This window comes from Oncorhynchus mykiss, chromosome 13 (genome assembly GCF_013265735.2).
Source record: "Oncorhynchus mykiss isolate Arlee chromosome 13, USDA_OmykA_1.1, whole genome shotgun sequence".
Classification (NCBI taxonomy): Eukaryota; Metazoa; Chordata; class Actinopteri; order Salmoniformes; family Salmonidae; genus Oncorhynchus; species Oncorhynchus mykiss.
In genome coordinates this window covers 45,236,132-45,253,889 of record NC_048577.1, presented here as the reverse complement: position 1 = coordinate 45,253,889, position 17,758 = coordinate 45,236,132, and the positions used below count along the sequence as shown (strand labels likewise).

The window sequence follows — 17,758 nt, the reverse complement described above, 5'->3', positions numbered from 1 at the left end:
CTAAAGATGTGTGTCTATTTCTTAAGGGGTTTTAAGGAATTGTATTTGAAAGCCACATTAAAATAACTCTTGTTTGTGTTTCTTTATAGTACTTCTAGAGATGCCACTAACCACACATCACAATAGAGATGCCACTAACCACACATCACAATAGAGATGCCACTAACCACACATCACAATAGAGATGCCACTAACCACACATCACAATAGAGATGCCACTAACCACACATCACAATAGAGATGCCACTAACCACACATCACAATAGAGATGCCACTAACCACACATCACAATAGAGATGCACCACTGCGTCTCCACTCAATCCATCCGCCACCATTTAGTCCTCTTCCTCTGAGCTCACACCACTGTATTGTGCTCTTAATGTTCTACACTGGGAACCAACTGGAAACGTTCATTCATTTCCCTATGCGTGTGTGTAGCTCCCTGCGGTGTGGAGGTAAAGAGTTGCTGAGTGGTTGAGGGGGAGTGTAATTCAGTGGACCGTGTGGCTGCTCCACTGCTGTGGGCTCCCTGGGCCCGGTGAAAGGCTTATACGGCGGAGTGGATGAGAGGACTGGGAATAAAACAAACCGTTAGCGCTGGGGGCCGCCGGGGGCCGCGCTGCGCTCCGAGACCCGTGTTTACACTGCGCTTGATGAGGGATGAAGTCGTTAATCTGGGAAATAAAACATGAGGCATTCCACAACGCTGGTGTTTCGGCCTTTATGGCGGAGGGGTCTATTCTGTAACCTCCACCTTTCAGAGAGTGGTGATCCTCCATTTTGGGGGTTCAGGTTAGAGAATGAAAGCAGACTTCCTCCTGGCTGTGTTGGCACAGCATTGTGTTTCCTGTCCAAAAACAGCAAAGCGAGATGGTTGGCTGAGTTGAACAATAAATACCATGGGCCCTAACTGATGTCACAAAGCGCTGAGTTTGTCACCTGAGGAGAGCACAGCAATCAGGCTGTTTGGGTTTGATCCCAGAGTATGGAACAGAGTAAATGTTGGGACAGAGCTGGAAGCCTTCAGGTTACTGATACAGCCCTCTAGAAAGCCTAAGACAGGTTGCTGTATGTGGTTAGCTCATTAGGGAAGGAGAGAACCTCTGTAACACTAACCTGCCCATAGCTTCCTCCTCTGCCCGCCCCTGACTGCATCCCAAATATAGACGTAAAAATGTTTGGACTGGCAGCGTGCAGTGAAACAATGATGCTCCCAACCATTAGTCACTTTCAAGAAGTGCAAAAGATCCATGAAATGTGTTAAGGACAACAGCACAACATGAACTACATTTGCCATGAAATCCAAATCGGTGTGAACTCTGACTGCCACCACTGTGAAACGACCCCAAAACAGTCTGAGTAAGTGGCTGACTTTTATATATGATGGTGGACTGTGTTGATACTTTCACTCCGTGAGACTTGGAATAGTCAGTATGAGTTAAGAGTGAAGGTCCCTTGTGGTCTGTAGTAGGAAATGTAATATGTTGCAGTTCCTGTGACTAATTAGTGGTGGACCAGGCTGAAGGGCACTGGAGAATAGGTACTCTGAGAACCCGCTCTGAGCCAATAGGAATGCAGCCACGGCTGTGGTTGGAGGCCACAATATGCGGGTCTGCACAGAGTCACTCACTTGTCACTGAAGCGCAAGCTGGGTCCCAGTGTAATACAGCACATTGAGATGTTGTAATCGGACTGGAAAACAAACGACTTGAAACAATATTCTGTCTTTCATACAAGGAGGATATTACACTCTTAGAAAAAAAGGTGCTACTGTATCTAGAACATGAAACGATTTTTCGGCTGTCACCATAGGAGAACCCTTTGAAGAACGCTTTTTGGTTCCAGGTAGAACCCTTTCCACAGAGGGTTCTACCTGTAACCAAAAAGGGTTCACCTATTGGGACAGCCGAATAACTATTTTTTTCTAAGAGTGTAGGATATTGTTGTATTATAAGTCTTTTGAAAGACTAGAAGTCATCCAGTTCAGGGTAATGTGGGATGTTGGTGGATCTGATGCTGAGGTGAAATGGTTGGCTTGTTCAAAGAGACTGTTTGAATCAACTCCTGCACTCCTGAATTCCATGGCAGATCTCACTTCTATCGTTAGCCACTCATCTTTTTTTCCCAGAGAAATCCTCTGAGTTCTCCACCTCCCCAGTTACAATTCACAGAAATGTAGGGCGATTCATTATAGCTCTCCAAGTTAAGCAAATAAAGTTGAATAAAATGTGGTCACTAGGGACCGAGTGTTGGGATCCTCCCCTGCTTTAGTGATAAAGGTACTTCAACTACATTGTTTCAAAGGCTCTGTCCACAGAAATGCTGTTATTACTGTAACCTGTAACCTCTATTTGAGAGAGATAACTTAAGACTTGGACAAGAAACAGAGGTAGAAGTTAAAGCATTTGAGGTAAATGCGCAAAATATGCTTTTTATGAATCCACTCACTCAAACCTGCCTCAGCTTGTGCTGGTGTTTGTGTGATTGCATGTGTGTCTGTATGTGCGTGCACGTGTGTGTGTGTGCATGTGTGTGTGGACACGTGTGTGTGCGCATGTAAGTGTGTGTGAGTGACAGGGGCTTGTTTGCTCAGTGCCTCAGCCTGGCTTCTCTCCCCACGGTGCAGGGAGACAGAGGGAGTGAAGCTTTTCTCTCCTCACACACTAATCCTGAACAGCATGGACTCAAACCTGGCTTAGGTGCTCACACCTGTGAGTGTGTGTGTGTGTGTGTGTGGGGATGGGGGATGATAGCGAGATCTGTTTCCACTCAACTATACAGCGGATTAGCTCACACATTGTTTTGCTTGTGTTGTCATGGAAATCCCACTAGACTCCAAATACCAGAGTCACACAGGTCAGCAACACTCACACTGGCAAGGTGGGAGCTTTTGTCTTTACAACTATCTTTCACCTGTCTCACATAATAATAAATAGTAGTGAAGTAGTGGAAAGTAATACGCAATAAAGTTATCAAAAGATTGTTGGAAGACTTGTTTCGTGCTGATAATTTGTTGAATTTGTAGATATGATGGCAGAACAATTCAACTTGTTTTCAAACAACATACCGGTACTTCAAGAAAGTCCAAAACTGAAGCAGAATATCAACTAGTGTGAGGTTTGGGTGTCATGCAGGCATTTTGACTAGCCCACCCAGCAGACACCCAGCCCAGGTACTCTACCTTTGCAGGCCCTCCTGTGGGAGATGGCCTTGGACATGTCCCGGAAGAAGCCCTCCTTGCAGTAGTGGCAGTGGCGTCCGGCCGTGTTGTGGCGGCAGTTGAGACAGACTCCGCCGCTCCTCCGCCCAGACAGCTTATACAGCTCCATGTTGAAACGACAGCGCCGGGCGTGCAGGTTACAGTGGCAGGCTGCAGAAAGATGGAGAGAGGGGGAGAGAAAGAGAGGCGAGGGGGAGAATAACACAGAGGTCAGTGCGTTCGCATGCTTTTTACACAGGTGTTGAGTAATGAAGACTTTGGCCACCTTTGGCCTCCACTTAATGAAGACTTTGGCCTCCTGAACCTCAACACTCCACACGAAAAAACTCCCACCATGCAACCTTGCAGTTTAGCTAGTGCTTCATAAGCTGGAACTGAAAACTGATGAACTTAGCAATTTAATTCACATGTACAGTATATCACGGTAGGGTGTTGACCACGTTACTTTCCAATTTCCAAAAAGCTAGTGGAGGGGAACCAAATAACAGCCAGTGAACTGTAGTGTATGGAGACCCTGACAAAGTTACTGTTACTTTAATGACATCAGTGGGTCAAAGTCCTCTGGTCAGACATGTCATTTGGAGACAATGAGTTATGAAAACAGATGGATTGGCCAGGCTGTGAGCGATCCAGTTTCTATGAGTAAATGGTGTAGTCCGACTCCACGCTCTCCTTTCCCCTCCACCTGCTTATAGATTTGACCTCTGACCCATAGGGATGTTAGGAGAGAGATTTCCTTTCCCACAGATCTCGCAGCCTTCACTAACTCTCTTAGTTGTTTTATTGTCATAACATTATGAGGGATAACTTCTCAATTAAATCGGGTGATTCATTCATCAGTTCATCAGTTCTCTCTGTGTGTTAGAGCCAGGGTGGACTTTCCACCTCTGCTCTAGTGATATTCTCTTCCAAAGCACTGTGAAAGAACTTCCATTTTTTTGGCTTGCATTTGAGCTTTTTTTGTTTTAGTCTCATCCAGGCACGTACTGCTGTGATAGGGCTGGAGGAGGAGAAGCCCGCATGGTTTGTTATTTGTGGATAATCTCTCCATCAGTGCACCCTGCCTTAAGGTTATAGTTACAAGATCTGAGCGATAAGGGCACATTTGCTACACGTTCATCAGCGCTCCCAGTCACGTACCAACCAACTCACACCTGCCATTGGGGACCAGGGTTGCCAGGTGGGTGGGATTCAGAGCCGCTTCCTCTAAATTGGGTCTTAAACGCACACAGTCACACACAAACCGAGGTGTTTGGCAGCTGTCATGGGCTTATCACACCTCAAACACCAGGGCCGATCAGCACACTCAGAGAACACCAGATCCCCGGAGCTTTGAAGCGTGCTCCCTCCCTCCTTCTCTATCCCCCCTCCCTTCCCTCTCTCTCCCCCTTGCTCTTTACCGCCTTCTTATCCCAGATGTTATCTCCACTTTAGGTGGACGTGTGAGTACAAATGTAATGGGATTTTTTATGAATGGGAAATGGAATGGAATGCTCTTAGTGTTCTAACCAGAGGAAAACATCCTACAGATAAATGCCCAAATAAAGGAAACACCAACATAAAGTGTCAAGGGCATTGAGCCACCAGAACAGATAGATATTCTACAAGTGTCTGGAACTCTATTGGAGGGATACACTTTTCTTCCACCAGAAATTCCATCCTTTGGGTTTCTGTTGACGGTGGTGGAAAACGCATCTCAGACGCCTCTCCAGAACCGCCTGTAAGTGTTCAATTGGGTTGAGATCTGGTGACTGAGAGACACACACACACACACACACACACACACACACACACACACACACACACTTTAAAAGCCCCATGCTCATTTGGGACCCCTCTTTTAAAGTCACTGAGATCTCTTCTTCTAGCCATGGTAACCAAAATAATGGGTAAGTGGGCTTTTTAAACATGAGCATGAGACGTTATGCATGAGACGTTAATTGCTTAATAAACTCAGGAACCACACCTGTGTGGAAGCACCTGCTTTCAATATACTTGGTACCCCTCATTTACTCAAGTGTTTCCTTTATTTTGTCAGTTACCTGTATGCTGGTACTGTAACTTTAATCTTCACAGTGAGCCAGATGAAAGTTGAGAGATAAGAAATACCAGGTAAGTATCTGGGCACATGCATTCTGCATGCAATATAGGCCAAATCTCCTATTACTTTGACAAGCAGCACATCTTTGTGCGGTCTGTGTATATACAATACTGCTTCAGCCTGTGTGTGACCCACTGTGTGTGGTGTCTATGTGTGTGTGAGAGAATGTCTGCATCATGTGATTAATAAGCGTTATCTCCTTGGCTTTCCCCAGCCTCTCCTAATGAGACATGTGCTATCTCATACACACTTCCCCAGCCTCTCCTAATGAGAGCTGTGCTATCTCATACACACTTCCCTGGCCTCTCCTAATGAGCGCTGTGCTATCTCATACACACTTCCCTGGCCTCTCCTAATGAGCGCTGTGCTATCTCATACACACTTCCCCGGCCTCTCCTAATGAGCGCTGTGCTATCTCATACACACTTCCCTGGCCTCTCCTAATGAGCGCTGTGCTATCTCATACACACTTCCCTGGCCTCTCCTAATGAGCGCTGTGCTATCTCATACACACTTCCCCAGCCTCTCCTAATGAGCTCTGTGCTATCTCATACACACTTCCCTGGCCGGCTCTCCAATCACTCCGCTAATTGTCCCTCAGTGCCAAGGCCTCAAGTACCGATAAGCTATATTTAGACCAGCCGGCCCAAAATATCCCTCACAGCATCTATCACACACACTGTTGTGTTTACAACTGGGAAGCCTGACAACAAAACAACAAGTGAAGAAACAAACAAAAATCTCCCTAGTTTTCAATATGTGTTCAATAAGAACGTGCATTTTGTCCAATTACAGGAGGAAATGTGATTTCTGTAGTTTCACATCAATAATAGAGATCGTAACAGTGGCTACCTACCTGGCAGTGTAGGCTACACGTAGGGCCTTTTTGTTGTTATTCGAAGCATTGTAGAACATACTTAGAGGTACACCATTTCAATCTATTTATTTTGTAATACTGTTGTAATACTGCATAGTGAAGGACATGGTAGGTGTGAGACGCTGACATGATGAGTCATCCCACAGCTCGCTGTAGGTGGATTAATATTCTGTGTTCTGTGAGAGAATCTCAAGGCCATACATGCCCTGTATTGATAGCAGGTTCTGGATTGTTGCAGGGACTCAGCACCTCCCTGCCACAGACACACATAACCTACTTGTCACCAGGTGTCTGATGTTAACCAAACACTCTGTGTACACGGCTGCCTGTGTTCCTAGGCCGCAGACAGAGGAGTTGTGTGATTTGTATTGAGTGGAATGCTGTGCTTGTTCAAGGATGAAGAGGAAAGGAATTCCAGTGAATTATTGTTTATCCGGGATCAATTAGTCCCTCAGTAAGTGAAGGCCCATAATGATAGTGGCCCATATTATGAGAGGATGCTGTGTGCCAAGCCAAACAAGCCTCTCATCCTCACCCTGTCAGTGATCTGAGGAAAACACAACATCAGTGCCCTGAGCAGATTCATATACCTGTCACATTTTCTCCGAGGTATCCAAATCAAATCAAACTTTATTTGTCACGCGCCGAAAACAACAAGTGTAGACCTTACCGTGAAATGCTTACTTACAGGCCCTTAACTAACAGTGCAGTTCAAGAAAGAGTTAAAAGGGTGTGTCATTGTAAATAGTCCAGAAGCCATTTGATTAATTGTTCAGCAGTCTTATGGCTTGGGTGTAGAAGCTATTAAGGAGTCTTTTGTTCCTAGACTTGGTGCTCCGGTATCGCTTGCCGTGTGGTAGCAGAGAAAACAGTCTTGGGTGACTGGAGTCTATGATAATTAATTTGGGCTTTCCTCTGACACCACCTATTATACAGATCCTGGATGGCAGGAAGCTTGGCCCCAGTGATGTACTGGGCTGTACGTACTACCCTCTGTAACTCCTTATGGTCAGATGCCGAGCAGTTGCCTTACCAGGCCGTTATGCAACCGGTCAGGATGCTCTCGATGGTGCAGCTGTAGAACTGTTTGAGGATCTGGGGACCCATGCCAAATCTTTTCAGTCTCCTACGGGGGAATAGGTTTTGTCGTGCCCTCTTCACGACTGTCTTGGTGTGTTTGGACCATGATAGTTTGTTGGTGATGTGGACACCAAGGAACTTGAAACTCTCGACCTGCTCCACTACAGCCCTGTTGATGTTAATGGGGGCCTGTTCGGCCCGCCTTTTCCTGTAGTTCACGATCAGCTCCTTTGTCTTGCTCACGTTGAGGGAGAGGTTGTTGTCCTGTCACCACACTGCCAGTTCTCTGACCTCCTCCCTATAGGCTGTCTCATCGTTGTCGGTGATCAGGCCACTGTTGTGTCGTCAGCAAACGATGGTGTTGGAGTTGTGTTTGGCCACGCAGTCGTGGGTGAACAGGGAGTACAGGAGGGGACTAAGTACACACCCCTGAGGGGCCCCAGTGTTGAGGATCAGCGCGGCAAACGTGTTGTTGCCTATCCTTACCACCTGGGGGCGGCCTGTCAGGAAGTCCAGGATCCAGTTGCAGAGGGAGGTGTTTAATCCCAGGGTCCTTAGCTTAGTGATGAGCTTTGTGGGCACTATGGTCTTGAATGCTGAGCTGTAGTCAATGAACAGCATTCTCACATAGGTGTTCCTTATGTTTATGAATGCCGTATTCCCATGACAACACTTGATTTTAATAGGTTGATATTTCTGAGCGATGGGTTTGGCTGTGCATCAGGTCGAATTGTGAGAAACTACCACATTGATTACTGTAAACCTCCCGGTGCGGTGGCTGGGCATCAGGTCGAATTCTGAGAAACTACCACATTGGTTACTGTAAACCTCCTGGTGCGGTGGCTGTGCATCAGGTCGAATTGTGAGAAACTACCACATTGGTTACTGTAAACCTCCTGGTGCGGTGGCTGTGCATCAGGTCTAACTGTGAGAGACTACCACATTGGTTACTGTAAACCTCCCGGTGCGGTGGCTGGGCATCAGGTCTAACTGTGAGAGACTACAGACTCAGAGATTTAAGTCTTGTTTATTGAAGTCTGGTTTATTGAAGTCTTGTTTGGCCATGACCTAAGGAACCTAGTGATTTCCCAATTAGAATAGGTACAGTGCCTTGCGAAAGTATTCGGCCCCCTTGAACTTTGTGACCTTTTGCCACATTTCAGGCTTCAAACATAACGATATAAAACTGTATTTTTTTGTGAAGAATCAACAACAAGTGGGACACAATCATGAAGTGGAACGATTTATTGGATATTTCAAACTTTTTTAACAAATCAAAAACTGAAAAATTGGGCGTGCAAAATTATTCAGCCCCTTTACTTTCAGTGCAGCAAACTCTCTCCAGAAGTTCAGTGAGGATCTCTGAATGATCCAATGTTGACCTAAATGACTAATGATGATAAATACAATCCACCTGTGTGTAATCAAGTCTCCGTATAAATGCACCTGCACTGTGATAGTCTCAGAGGTCCGTTAAAAGCGCAGAGAGCATCATGAAGAACAAGGAACACACCAGGCAGGTCCGAGATACTGTTGTGAAGAAGTTTAAAGCCGGATTTGGATACAAAAAGATTTCCCAAGCTTTAAACATCCCAAGGAGCACTGTGCAAGCGATAATATTGAAATGGAAGGAGTATCAGACCACTGCAAATCTACCAAGACCTGGCCGTCCCTCTAAACTTTCAGCTCATACAAGGAGAAGAGAGGCCCATGATCACTCTGGATGAACTGCAGAGATCTACAGCTGAGGTGGGAGACTCTGTCCATAGGACAACAATCAGTCGTATATTGCACAAATCTGGCCTTTATGGATGTGCAAAACTGATAGAGACATACCCCAAGCGACTTACAGCTGTAATCGCAGCAAAAGGTGGCGCTACAAAGTTTTAACTTAAGGGGGCTGAATAATTTTGCACGCCCAATTTTTCAGTTTTTGATTTGTTAAAAAAGTTTGAAATATCCAATAAATGTTGTTCCACTTCATGATTGTGTCCCACTTGTTGTTGATTCTTCACAAAAAAATACAGTTTTATATCTTTATGTTTGAAGCCTGAAATGTGGCAAAAGGTCGCAAAGTTCAAGGGGGCCGAATACTTTCGCAAGGCACTGTATATACTTTGCACATGTTTATAGGACATTTTATGACCTATGCAGTTTGTTAAACAGCATTTGTTTCAATGTGCTGGTAAAACAAATCCTGGGATCATGTGAAGTTAGACCAATAAACGGTTTTAGTTGAAATTAGAGTAAAATAAACTTGTGACATTTCATTCAAAGTGCTTGTTACAGAGCCTACATGATGCCTGCATAATACTTGCATAACACCTGCCTGGTGTGTGGGTGAAGCTTCAGAAAATGAGTCACAATTATTCATTAACATTCATAAAGCACTTATGAAATCAGTGTTCCCACTCATTCCCCCCAAAATATCCAAATCGCAATGTAATATATGAAGTCATAGTTAAGTCAAGTAACTATTTAACTTAATCAATAAAAATGACAAGTGACTAATAGCATGCCTGACTTATGAAAGCATAATGAATCAATGGTTATGTTTTATTAAGGATGAGAACCTATGGTATTACAGCATATCGGCATCAATGTGAGGGACATGGAAGTCACTGTTTGGCTCATTAAGAATTATAGCAATGGCTTTAAGTGGATGATACAATATGTTGCCATCACAACCGGCTGAAAATCACTCCTACATTACTCTTATGAAGTTCTAATACATCATTGTCACAAATATCTGGTTTAATAGAGAAACGCATATATTATACATTTTGGTGCCAAAAACATGCAAAAATCAGCAGACATGCCTCGAAACACTACTTGTAATTTGCCTCCATTTCTGTGGACCAAGGGATTTGTCACAGAATTAAGATCCAACTGTGCATCTGGGCTGTTGATACATACTGCGTGACTTTAATGGTACAAACGCCCCTGAACGTCTTCTGTGGGGCACTCCCGTTAGATCAGTCACCCATATGCTCTTAGCTTCAAGCCCCAGACATACTCAACATTTTCCTACAATAAATATTTCGATTGCACATTGCTGGAGCAGCTGCTATTTTGATGAGGGAGAAAAAACAACAAAGGCCTTTTGGAACGAGCTATCCAGATGATGAATCATTTTACGAGTTTCCGGAATGCTTTTGATGACTTGAGCTGGGGTGAAAAGACAGAAACAGTATGAAAAAAAATGGAACCTTCTCATAATGGGAGGACTGATTCAGCCAACGGCCCTGATGTTCTTCCATAGCAACCCGTCACCTCGGCGTAATGCTAACATATAAATAAACAAGCGAGAGTGCAGATAAAGAGCGTATAAAGACTCCGTCTGAGCAGAGCTGACAGGTTGAGACAGACAACTGTTTCAACACAAGGTCTTTTAGCATGTGTGATTTGTTTTTATTGAGACACACATTGGAGGCGGTGAGGGAGGAGGTTTAAACAGGATGCAGTGATGAACAACCCTGGGGCTGGGGTTCATCTGCAGTGGAAGCAGCACCTGTCTCAGTTCCTTCCTCAGCTATAGGAACGGAATGGAAACTCTGACCTCTCTACGCTGGAAGGTCCAACATCTGCATTGTCCCCCTTAGTGGCCCCTCACACCATACCACTGACACTCGGCATTCAGTAGCTCTCTCTTTTAGAAGGAATGCACACAGGCATTGATGGAAATATTGCTCATCCATGAAGAACATGGAAGAACTGGACAAGAGGGTCTGCCACAGTGACAGTTAATGGTCAGTTCCTGGAAATACTGCATATTGACCAACACAATTATTTTTCACACTTCGACATGGTTGGCGTAAAGGGTAGAGATGATGGAAGCAGTTGAGCCCAGGTGGCCTGATTTTACTACAGAGATGTTATCAAACTAAAGTCATTAGGATGGCCAATTAGTGGCAACATGTCTAATCCCTGGGGGGCTATGGCTTGTGCTTGATTATCATGACAGCACTGAGTGAGACATGATGATCAATCACTCAGCTCACCTTTAACCTTTAAAGACCTGCCAAAGCACACAAGAGTGCACTTTGTGCCCTGAGATGGAAGATGGAAGAGATAAGCCAGGCTAATGAAATGTATTTCTGTGTTATGAAATGGTGTTTGATTCTGATGCTTTTCCATTCAACCCAAGGACCCAAGCATCCTCTTATGTCAAAGGCCAATGCATGGGTCAAAACGCTTAGCCCATTTGAGTCTTCCGAAAGGTAAATGCTGATTTTATCAGTAACTGCTTGCCTTAAACCAAGTCAGAGTGTAAGCTTATAGGGAAAACTCCCAAGGATAACCTTCCAGCTTTAAGCTATCACTCTTGCCAAGAGAATACAACACGAAGAATGTTAAAGACCTGCTACTGAAGGTAAACGTAAACTTCAGGAGCCGCTAAATGGTCATGAAAAGAATCAGACTGCCTAAACTTTGCGGTATAGTACAACACAAATGTTTAATGTTTATAACACCATGAAAGACCCTGACTATGATAGTGTACCATAATGAGAACGTGCACTCTAAATGACTGTACATTGTGTTTTACTGAAAGTCTGAAAAACACTTGTCCTATATATCCTAGATCAAGTGGCCCAAATTTCTATGTTCCAGAAAAATCCTTTATAAAGGCCCTTTGACCTGGTAATTTCTATGTTCCAGAAAACTCCTTTATAAAGGCCCTTTGACCTGGTCATTTCTATGTTCCAGAAAACTCCTTTATAAAGGCCCTTTGACCTGGTAATTTCTATGTTCCAGAAAACTCCTTTATAAAGGCCCTTTGACCTGGTAATTTCTATGTTCCAGAAAACTCCTTTATAAAGGCCCTTTGGCCTGGTAATTTCTATGTTCCAGAAAACTCCTTTGTAAAGGCCCTTTGGCCTGGCAGCAAAATGTCAGAAGTGAAGTATGTTGAGCAGCACTGTGTGCCTGAGGACTAATAGGATCTCCTTTACACCACCAACCCCTGTGGCCGTGTTTAGCAACAACAAAGCCTCCCTAATGGGCTCCCATTTCCCACTACTAACGCAGGTTTAATAGCAGTGTGTGTGTTCGCTCCCTGCTCCCCATCTCAGTGGGACACCCTACCCCTCTCTCCCTGTGGGCTCTCTCTCACACAGAGGCAGTTTGGGAAGGCATCTCCCCTCCGCCTCGCTACGCAGTGATGTCATGGGGAGCGCTCTCTTTTTACGAGCGCAGCTCTGTGATCTCTGGCGGAGATCAATTAGCTGAGCAATCAGGCCTCCCCTGCTTTTGTGTGAGTAACTCCTCGTAAAACAGAGCGGTTGCCTGGCGACCGGGCACGTGGCGTCTCAACAAAAACAGCCACCCAATGTCAGGCCAAGCCGTGCTTTAAGAACGAAGGCAGAATTAAACCGTGTTTCTCCTGTTCTGAGCATAACATTAGCTAATCTAATGTAACATTAGTGAATGCTAATGTATCCAGTTTGATGGGTGGTGACTGGTGCCACTGTCAAAACCAGTTGTTAATTGGCCTAAACGATGCCAGTCTACTGCACACAAGATGTCATAACCATGGAGAAGTTGGGGTTGAATCCATGTTGTCTGAGAGTTCATTGGAAGCCTCTCAAAAACCATTGTTGATCTCAATGATAATGTTTGTGTCAGCCATCTTTCCCAAGTACTCCTTTGCTCGTGTTATCAGTTAAAAAGGCATAGCTACTGTATGGTATGCCGCCTTGTCCTTTTAGAATAGCTCAGGTGGAACCGCACATCATCTACACATGAACCCACAGAGACTAATCTGTATAAAGCCGGATAAAGCACTAAATAAACTTCAGTTAGTGCTAAATACGGCTGCTAGAATCCTGACGAGAACCAAAAAATTTGATCATATTACTCCAGTGCTAGCCTCCCTACACTGGCTTCCTGTCAAGGCAAGGGCTGATTTCAAGGTTTTACTGCTAACCTACAAAGCTTGCTCCTACCTATCTCTCTGATTTGGTCCTGCCGTACATACCTACACGTACGCTACGGTCACAAGACGCAGGCCTCCTAATTGTCCCTAGAATTTCTAAGAAAACAGCTGGAGGCAGGGCTTTCTCCTATAGAGCTCCATTTTTATGGAATGGTCTGCCTACCCATGTGAGAGACGCAAACTCGGTCTCAACCTTTAAGTCTTTACTGAAGACTCATCTCTTCAGTGGGTCATATGATTGAGTGTAGTCTGGCCCAGGAGTGTGAAGGTGAACGGAAAGGCTCTGGAGCAACGAACCGCCCTTGCTGTCTCTGCCTGGCCGGTTCCCCTCTTTCCACTGGGATTCTCTGCCTCTAACCCTATTACAGGGGCTGAGTCACTGGCTTACTAGGGCTCTTTCATACTGTCCCTAGGAGGGGTACGTCACTTGAGTGGGTTGAGTCACTGATGTGATCTTCATGTCTGGGTTGGCGCCCCCCCTTGGGTTGTGCCGTGGTGGAGATCTTTGTGGGCTATACTCGGCCTTGTCTCAGGATGGTAAGTTGGTGGTTGAAGATATCCCTCTAGTGGTGTGGGGGCTGTGCTTTGGCAAAGTGGGTGGGGTTATATCCTTCCTGTTTGGCCCTGTCCGGGGGTGTCATCGGATGGGGCCACAGTGTCTCCTGACCCCTCCTGTCTCAACCTCCAGTATTTATGCTGCAGTAGTTTATGTGTCGGGGGCTAGGGTCAGTTTGTTATATCTGGAGTACTTCTCCTGTCCTATCTGGTGTCCTGTGTGAATTTAAGTATGCTCTCTCTAATTCTCTCTTTCTTTCTCTCTCTCGGAGGACCTGAGCCCTAGGACCATGCCTCAGGACTACCCTGCATGATGACTCCTTGCTGTCCCCAGTCCACCTGGCCGTGCTGCTGCTCCAGTTTCAACTGTTCTGCCTGTGATTATTATTATTTGACCATGCTGGTCATTTATGAACATTTGAACATCTTGGCCATGTTCTGTTATAATCTCCACCCGGCACAGCAAGAAGAGAACTGGCCACCCCACTGGCCACCCCACATAGCCTGGTTCCTCCTAGGTTTTGGTCTTTCTGGGGAGTTTTTCCTAGCCACCGTGCTTCTACACCTGCATTGCTTGCTGTTTGGGGTTTTAGGCTGGGTTTCTGTACAGCACTTTGAGATATCAGCTGATGTACGAAGGGCTATACAAATACATTTGATTTGATTTGATTTGTATCACAACCCTTAACCCTTAACTACAAGAAAAAAAGACCTGACACTATGGAACAGCAAAATGATATAATTGTGCAATCAGTAATAGCCAGAGAGCTCTGCTCCCTCCCCTCAACAACTAGTTGTGGTGCCAGTGATAATACACCATGTCTTGTGAATAATAATATATAATGAGCAACATATCTCAGTCCATTTATCCTGCCTGCACAGGGCTGGGAACAGGACGAGAGCAGGCAGGAGAACACCTCAGTGGAAATGATCTCGCTATCAAACAGAGCCCAATCAAACTGCTACTCTCCCAATCCACAGACCTGTTCTCATGGCCTCTGGTCTGAATGAGTCACGCTCTATTTAAACACTCCAGGTCCCCACGGTCAGGAGTCCTCATCACCTCCGGGGAGCTATTTATGAATGATAAAGGTCGCTAAGACTTAGCGTGTGCATTAGATGTTAGCGGCCGCACTAAGGGTAATTGTGACTTATGTGAACTCTGCTGCTGCCTGGGCGGTCAATGTGGGAAAACATTGGCCTATAACATTTCCAATTAAAGTATCAGGCTGACGTGCTAGTGGCAGAGCATCCTGTGGTGTCATGAGCTGCTGGGCGGTGGGAGAAAATAAACAAGTGTATATGGGGGGGGTGGGGGGGATGTCGGTTTGACGGGTCGTCTGGGGTGCATTTCCTCTTTAGCCTATGTACTGTACAGCACCAGTGAGGAAACACACCAGCATGAAATGTACCTCAGTGCTGGCGCAGCGGTCTAAGGCACTGCATCTCAGTGCTAGGGGCGTCACTGCAGACCCTGGTTCAATTCCAGGCTGAATCGCAACCGGCCGTGATTGGGAGTCCCATAGGGCGGTGCACAATTGGCCCAGCATCGTCCGGGTTTGGCCGGGGTAGGCCGTCATTGTAAATAAGAATTTGTTCTTAACTGACTTGCCTAGTTAAATAAAATATAGGTGATGTAATCATCTTATAAATAATTTCTGGTTTATTTGTCTATATTTTGTCTGCGTAGGTGTTTATTTTCATAACTGTACTGTATTACATCCAGTGTGTAAGTGAAGAAACCAACTGACAGGGAGGCTGTTCCTTTCCTTCCCCAGGTTTATTTCTTTGAGTTTATGAGAGAGGTGATGTAAAATCCTTGCTTACTAAGCTCAATAAGCAAAGTTTACACTCTTCCTGAACTTTCACAATGGTCAGTTGATGAGAGGTACGGCTCAAGTTCTTCTTGATTACTCTAAATGTGTATAGCAACATCCACTACACCAGGCCCAACGCAGCACAATATATATATGTATATGGTCACAGGTCAGTCACATAATTTAGTTAATTTACTATTTCTGAGTCAAGATCATGAAATGATTAGTGCAATGCTGACGATACACAGGTTTTAGACAGGCAGTTCAACAGATGTGCGGCATTATAGCTCATCCACTCCTCATCTCATCTCTGAGACTTTCCTTCTGAGATCCATGCGGTCATGGTCCAGGGAGAGACCCTCTCCTGGTGCAGATGTCATCATCCTTCATTGTCTTCCATTCCTCCCCCCATGATTTCCCTGTCCTTGGTGGATGTTAACAAGCCTCCACGCTGCTTTATTGGAATGCAGCAGCTCCACAGTGGGGACCTTTCGTCAGGGTAATTTACTGGGCGTGAAAATAACTTCAGGTAGTGGTGAGGTGGGCATGACATAGAGGGGGGCAAAGAAGGTCCACAACAGCCAATGCAGATCAGGAGATTAATTAATTCTGCACATCCATGAATACAACATCTACACACAGCCTCTGTCATACCCTGGCTTAGGTCCCTTTCACCTTTCTTCTTCTTCCATGTCCTGAGGCTGGAGGTGTCAGCGATCAGAATGTAAACAGGCTCTGGTGTGGTCAGAGGGGAGTCTCTCATTCATTCAGTCTCCAGACCAGAGGAGATATACTGGAAAGCTTGCAGTGAACATCTCCTGCCCTGGGCACTCTGGGATTTTTTTAAATATTTTTTAATTTTACCCCTTTTTCTCCCCAATTTCATAGTATCCAATTGTTGTAGTAGCTACTATCTTGTCTCATCGCTACAACTCCCGTACGGGCTCGGGAGAGACGAAGGTTGAAAGTCATACGTCCTCCGATACACAACCAACCAAGCCGCTGCTTCTTTAACACAGCGCACATCCAACCCGGAAGCCAGCCGCACCAATGCGCCGGAGGAAACACCGTGCACCTGGCCACCTTGGCTAGCGTACACTGCGCCCAGCCCACCACAGGAGTCGCTGGTGTCGCGATGAGACAAGGACACCCCTACCGACCAAGCCCTCCCTAACCCGGGCGACGCTAGGCCAATTGTGCGTCGCCCCACGGACCTCCCGGTCGCGGCCGGTTACGACAGAGCCTGGGCGCGAACCCAGGACTCTGATGGCACAGCTGGCGCTGCAGTACAGCGCCCTTAACCACTGCGCCACCCGGGAGGCCCGGCACTCTGGGATTTTGAGGGGCTGCGGTGCGGTGGGCTCCAGTCCAATCCTCCCCACAGCGCGGGGAGGATTTTTTTAGCGTTCTGCCACACGCGCCCTCCACACTGTCTCCCCCGTGGTGGGTAGCGAGCGAGCAGAAATTCACTGTGCTGTAAATCATAAACGATGATCCATCGTAACCCTGACATGTTTATTGGGCTTTTCTCCCCTTCTCTCCATGGGCTCATTTATAACCATGCAAACTCCCGATGTTAAAATCTCTCTCAAATATGTTTTGTGTTTTCGATTGTGTCAGGCCAGCCATTTTATTTCTCAATAATCAGAGGATCATTAAAGGTCCTTATCCCAGTGTTGTTGGAGGCTTTCCTTTTCATGGCTTGTTAAGCTTTCTCTATTAATCAAAACAGGTGGAAAGCTCATAATGTGAGATAAATGAGGAAATGTTTTAGCACTTTTCCCAGCTTGCCTTGGGAAAAGGGACTGAGCAGTTCCATTCTGGCGAGAGAAAAGAAAATGTTATGGAATAATTGTTAATGGTTGTTTTCGTGGAAACACTGAGAAGTCATTGTGAGTTGTGTTATTTCATACTAATTTCACCAAAGTCCCAAAGTTTGTTCTGGTTGCTAGGTGGCTTTCAGGAGATGGAATTGGTCTGGAGAGGAAAAGGCAGGGTTCCTCCTTCTGCACGCCAACGTATTGTTATCTTAGGGAACCCAATGAACCTACAGTAACTACGTCCTGAGCCAGATAGAAAATACACCAATCTAACCTTTACGTTTTAACCGTCTGGTTCAAATCACTGTCAGATCCAGTTTAATCCAATACATTTCACATAGACTTACATCACA

The 17,758-nt window shown here is 45.6% G+C and overlaps 1 protein-coding gene across 2 annotated transcripts in view; it reads right to left on the bottom strand.

Moving 5' to 3' along the window:
- Positions 1 to 17,758, bottom strand: part of LOC110486541 (netrin-1) — a 44,952-nt gene that overhangs the window by 14,531 nt on the left and 12,663 nt on the right. For both annotated transcript variants that reach the window (XM_021558229.2, XM_021558228.2), the window contains exon 3: positions 3,182 to 3,370. In XM_021558229.2, coding sequence (XP_021413904.1) covers positions 3,182 to 3,370 — 189 coding nt within the window. The remainder of the gene's footprint in view (positions 1 to 3,181; positions 3,371 to 17,758) is intronic.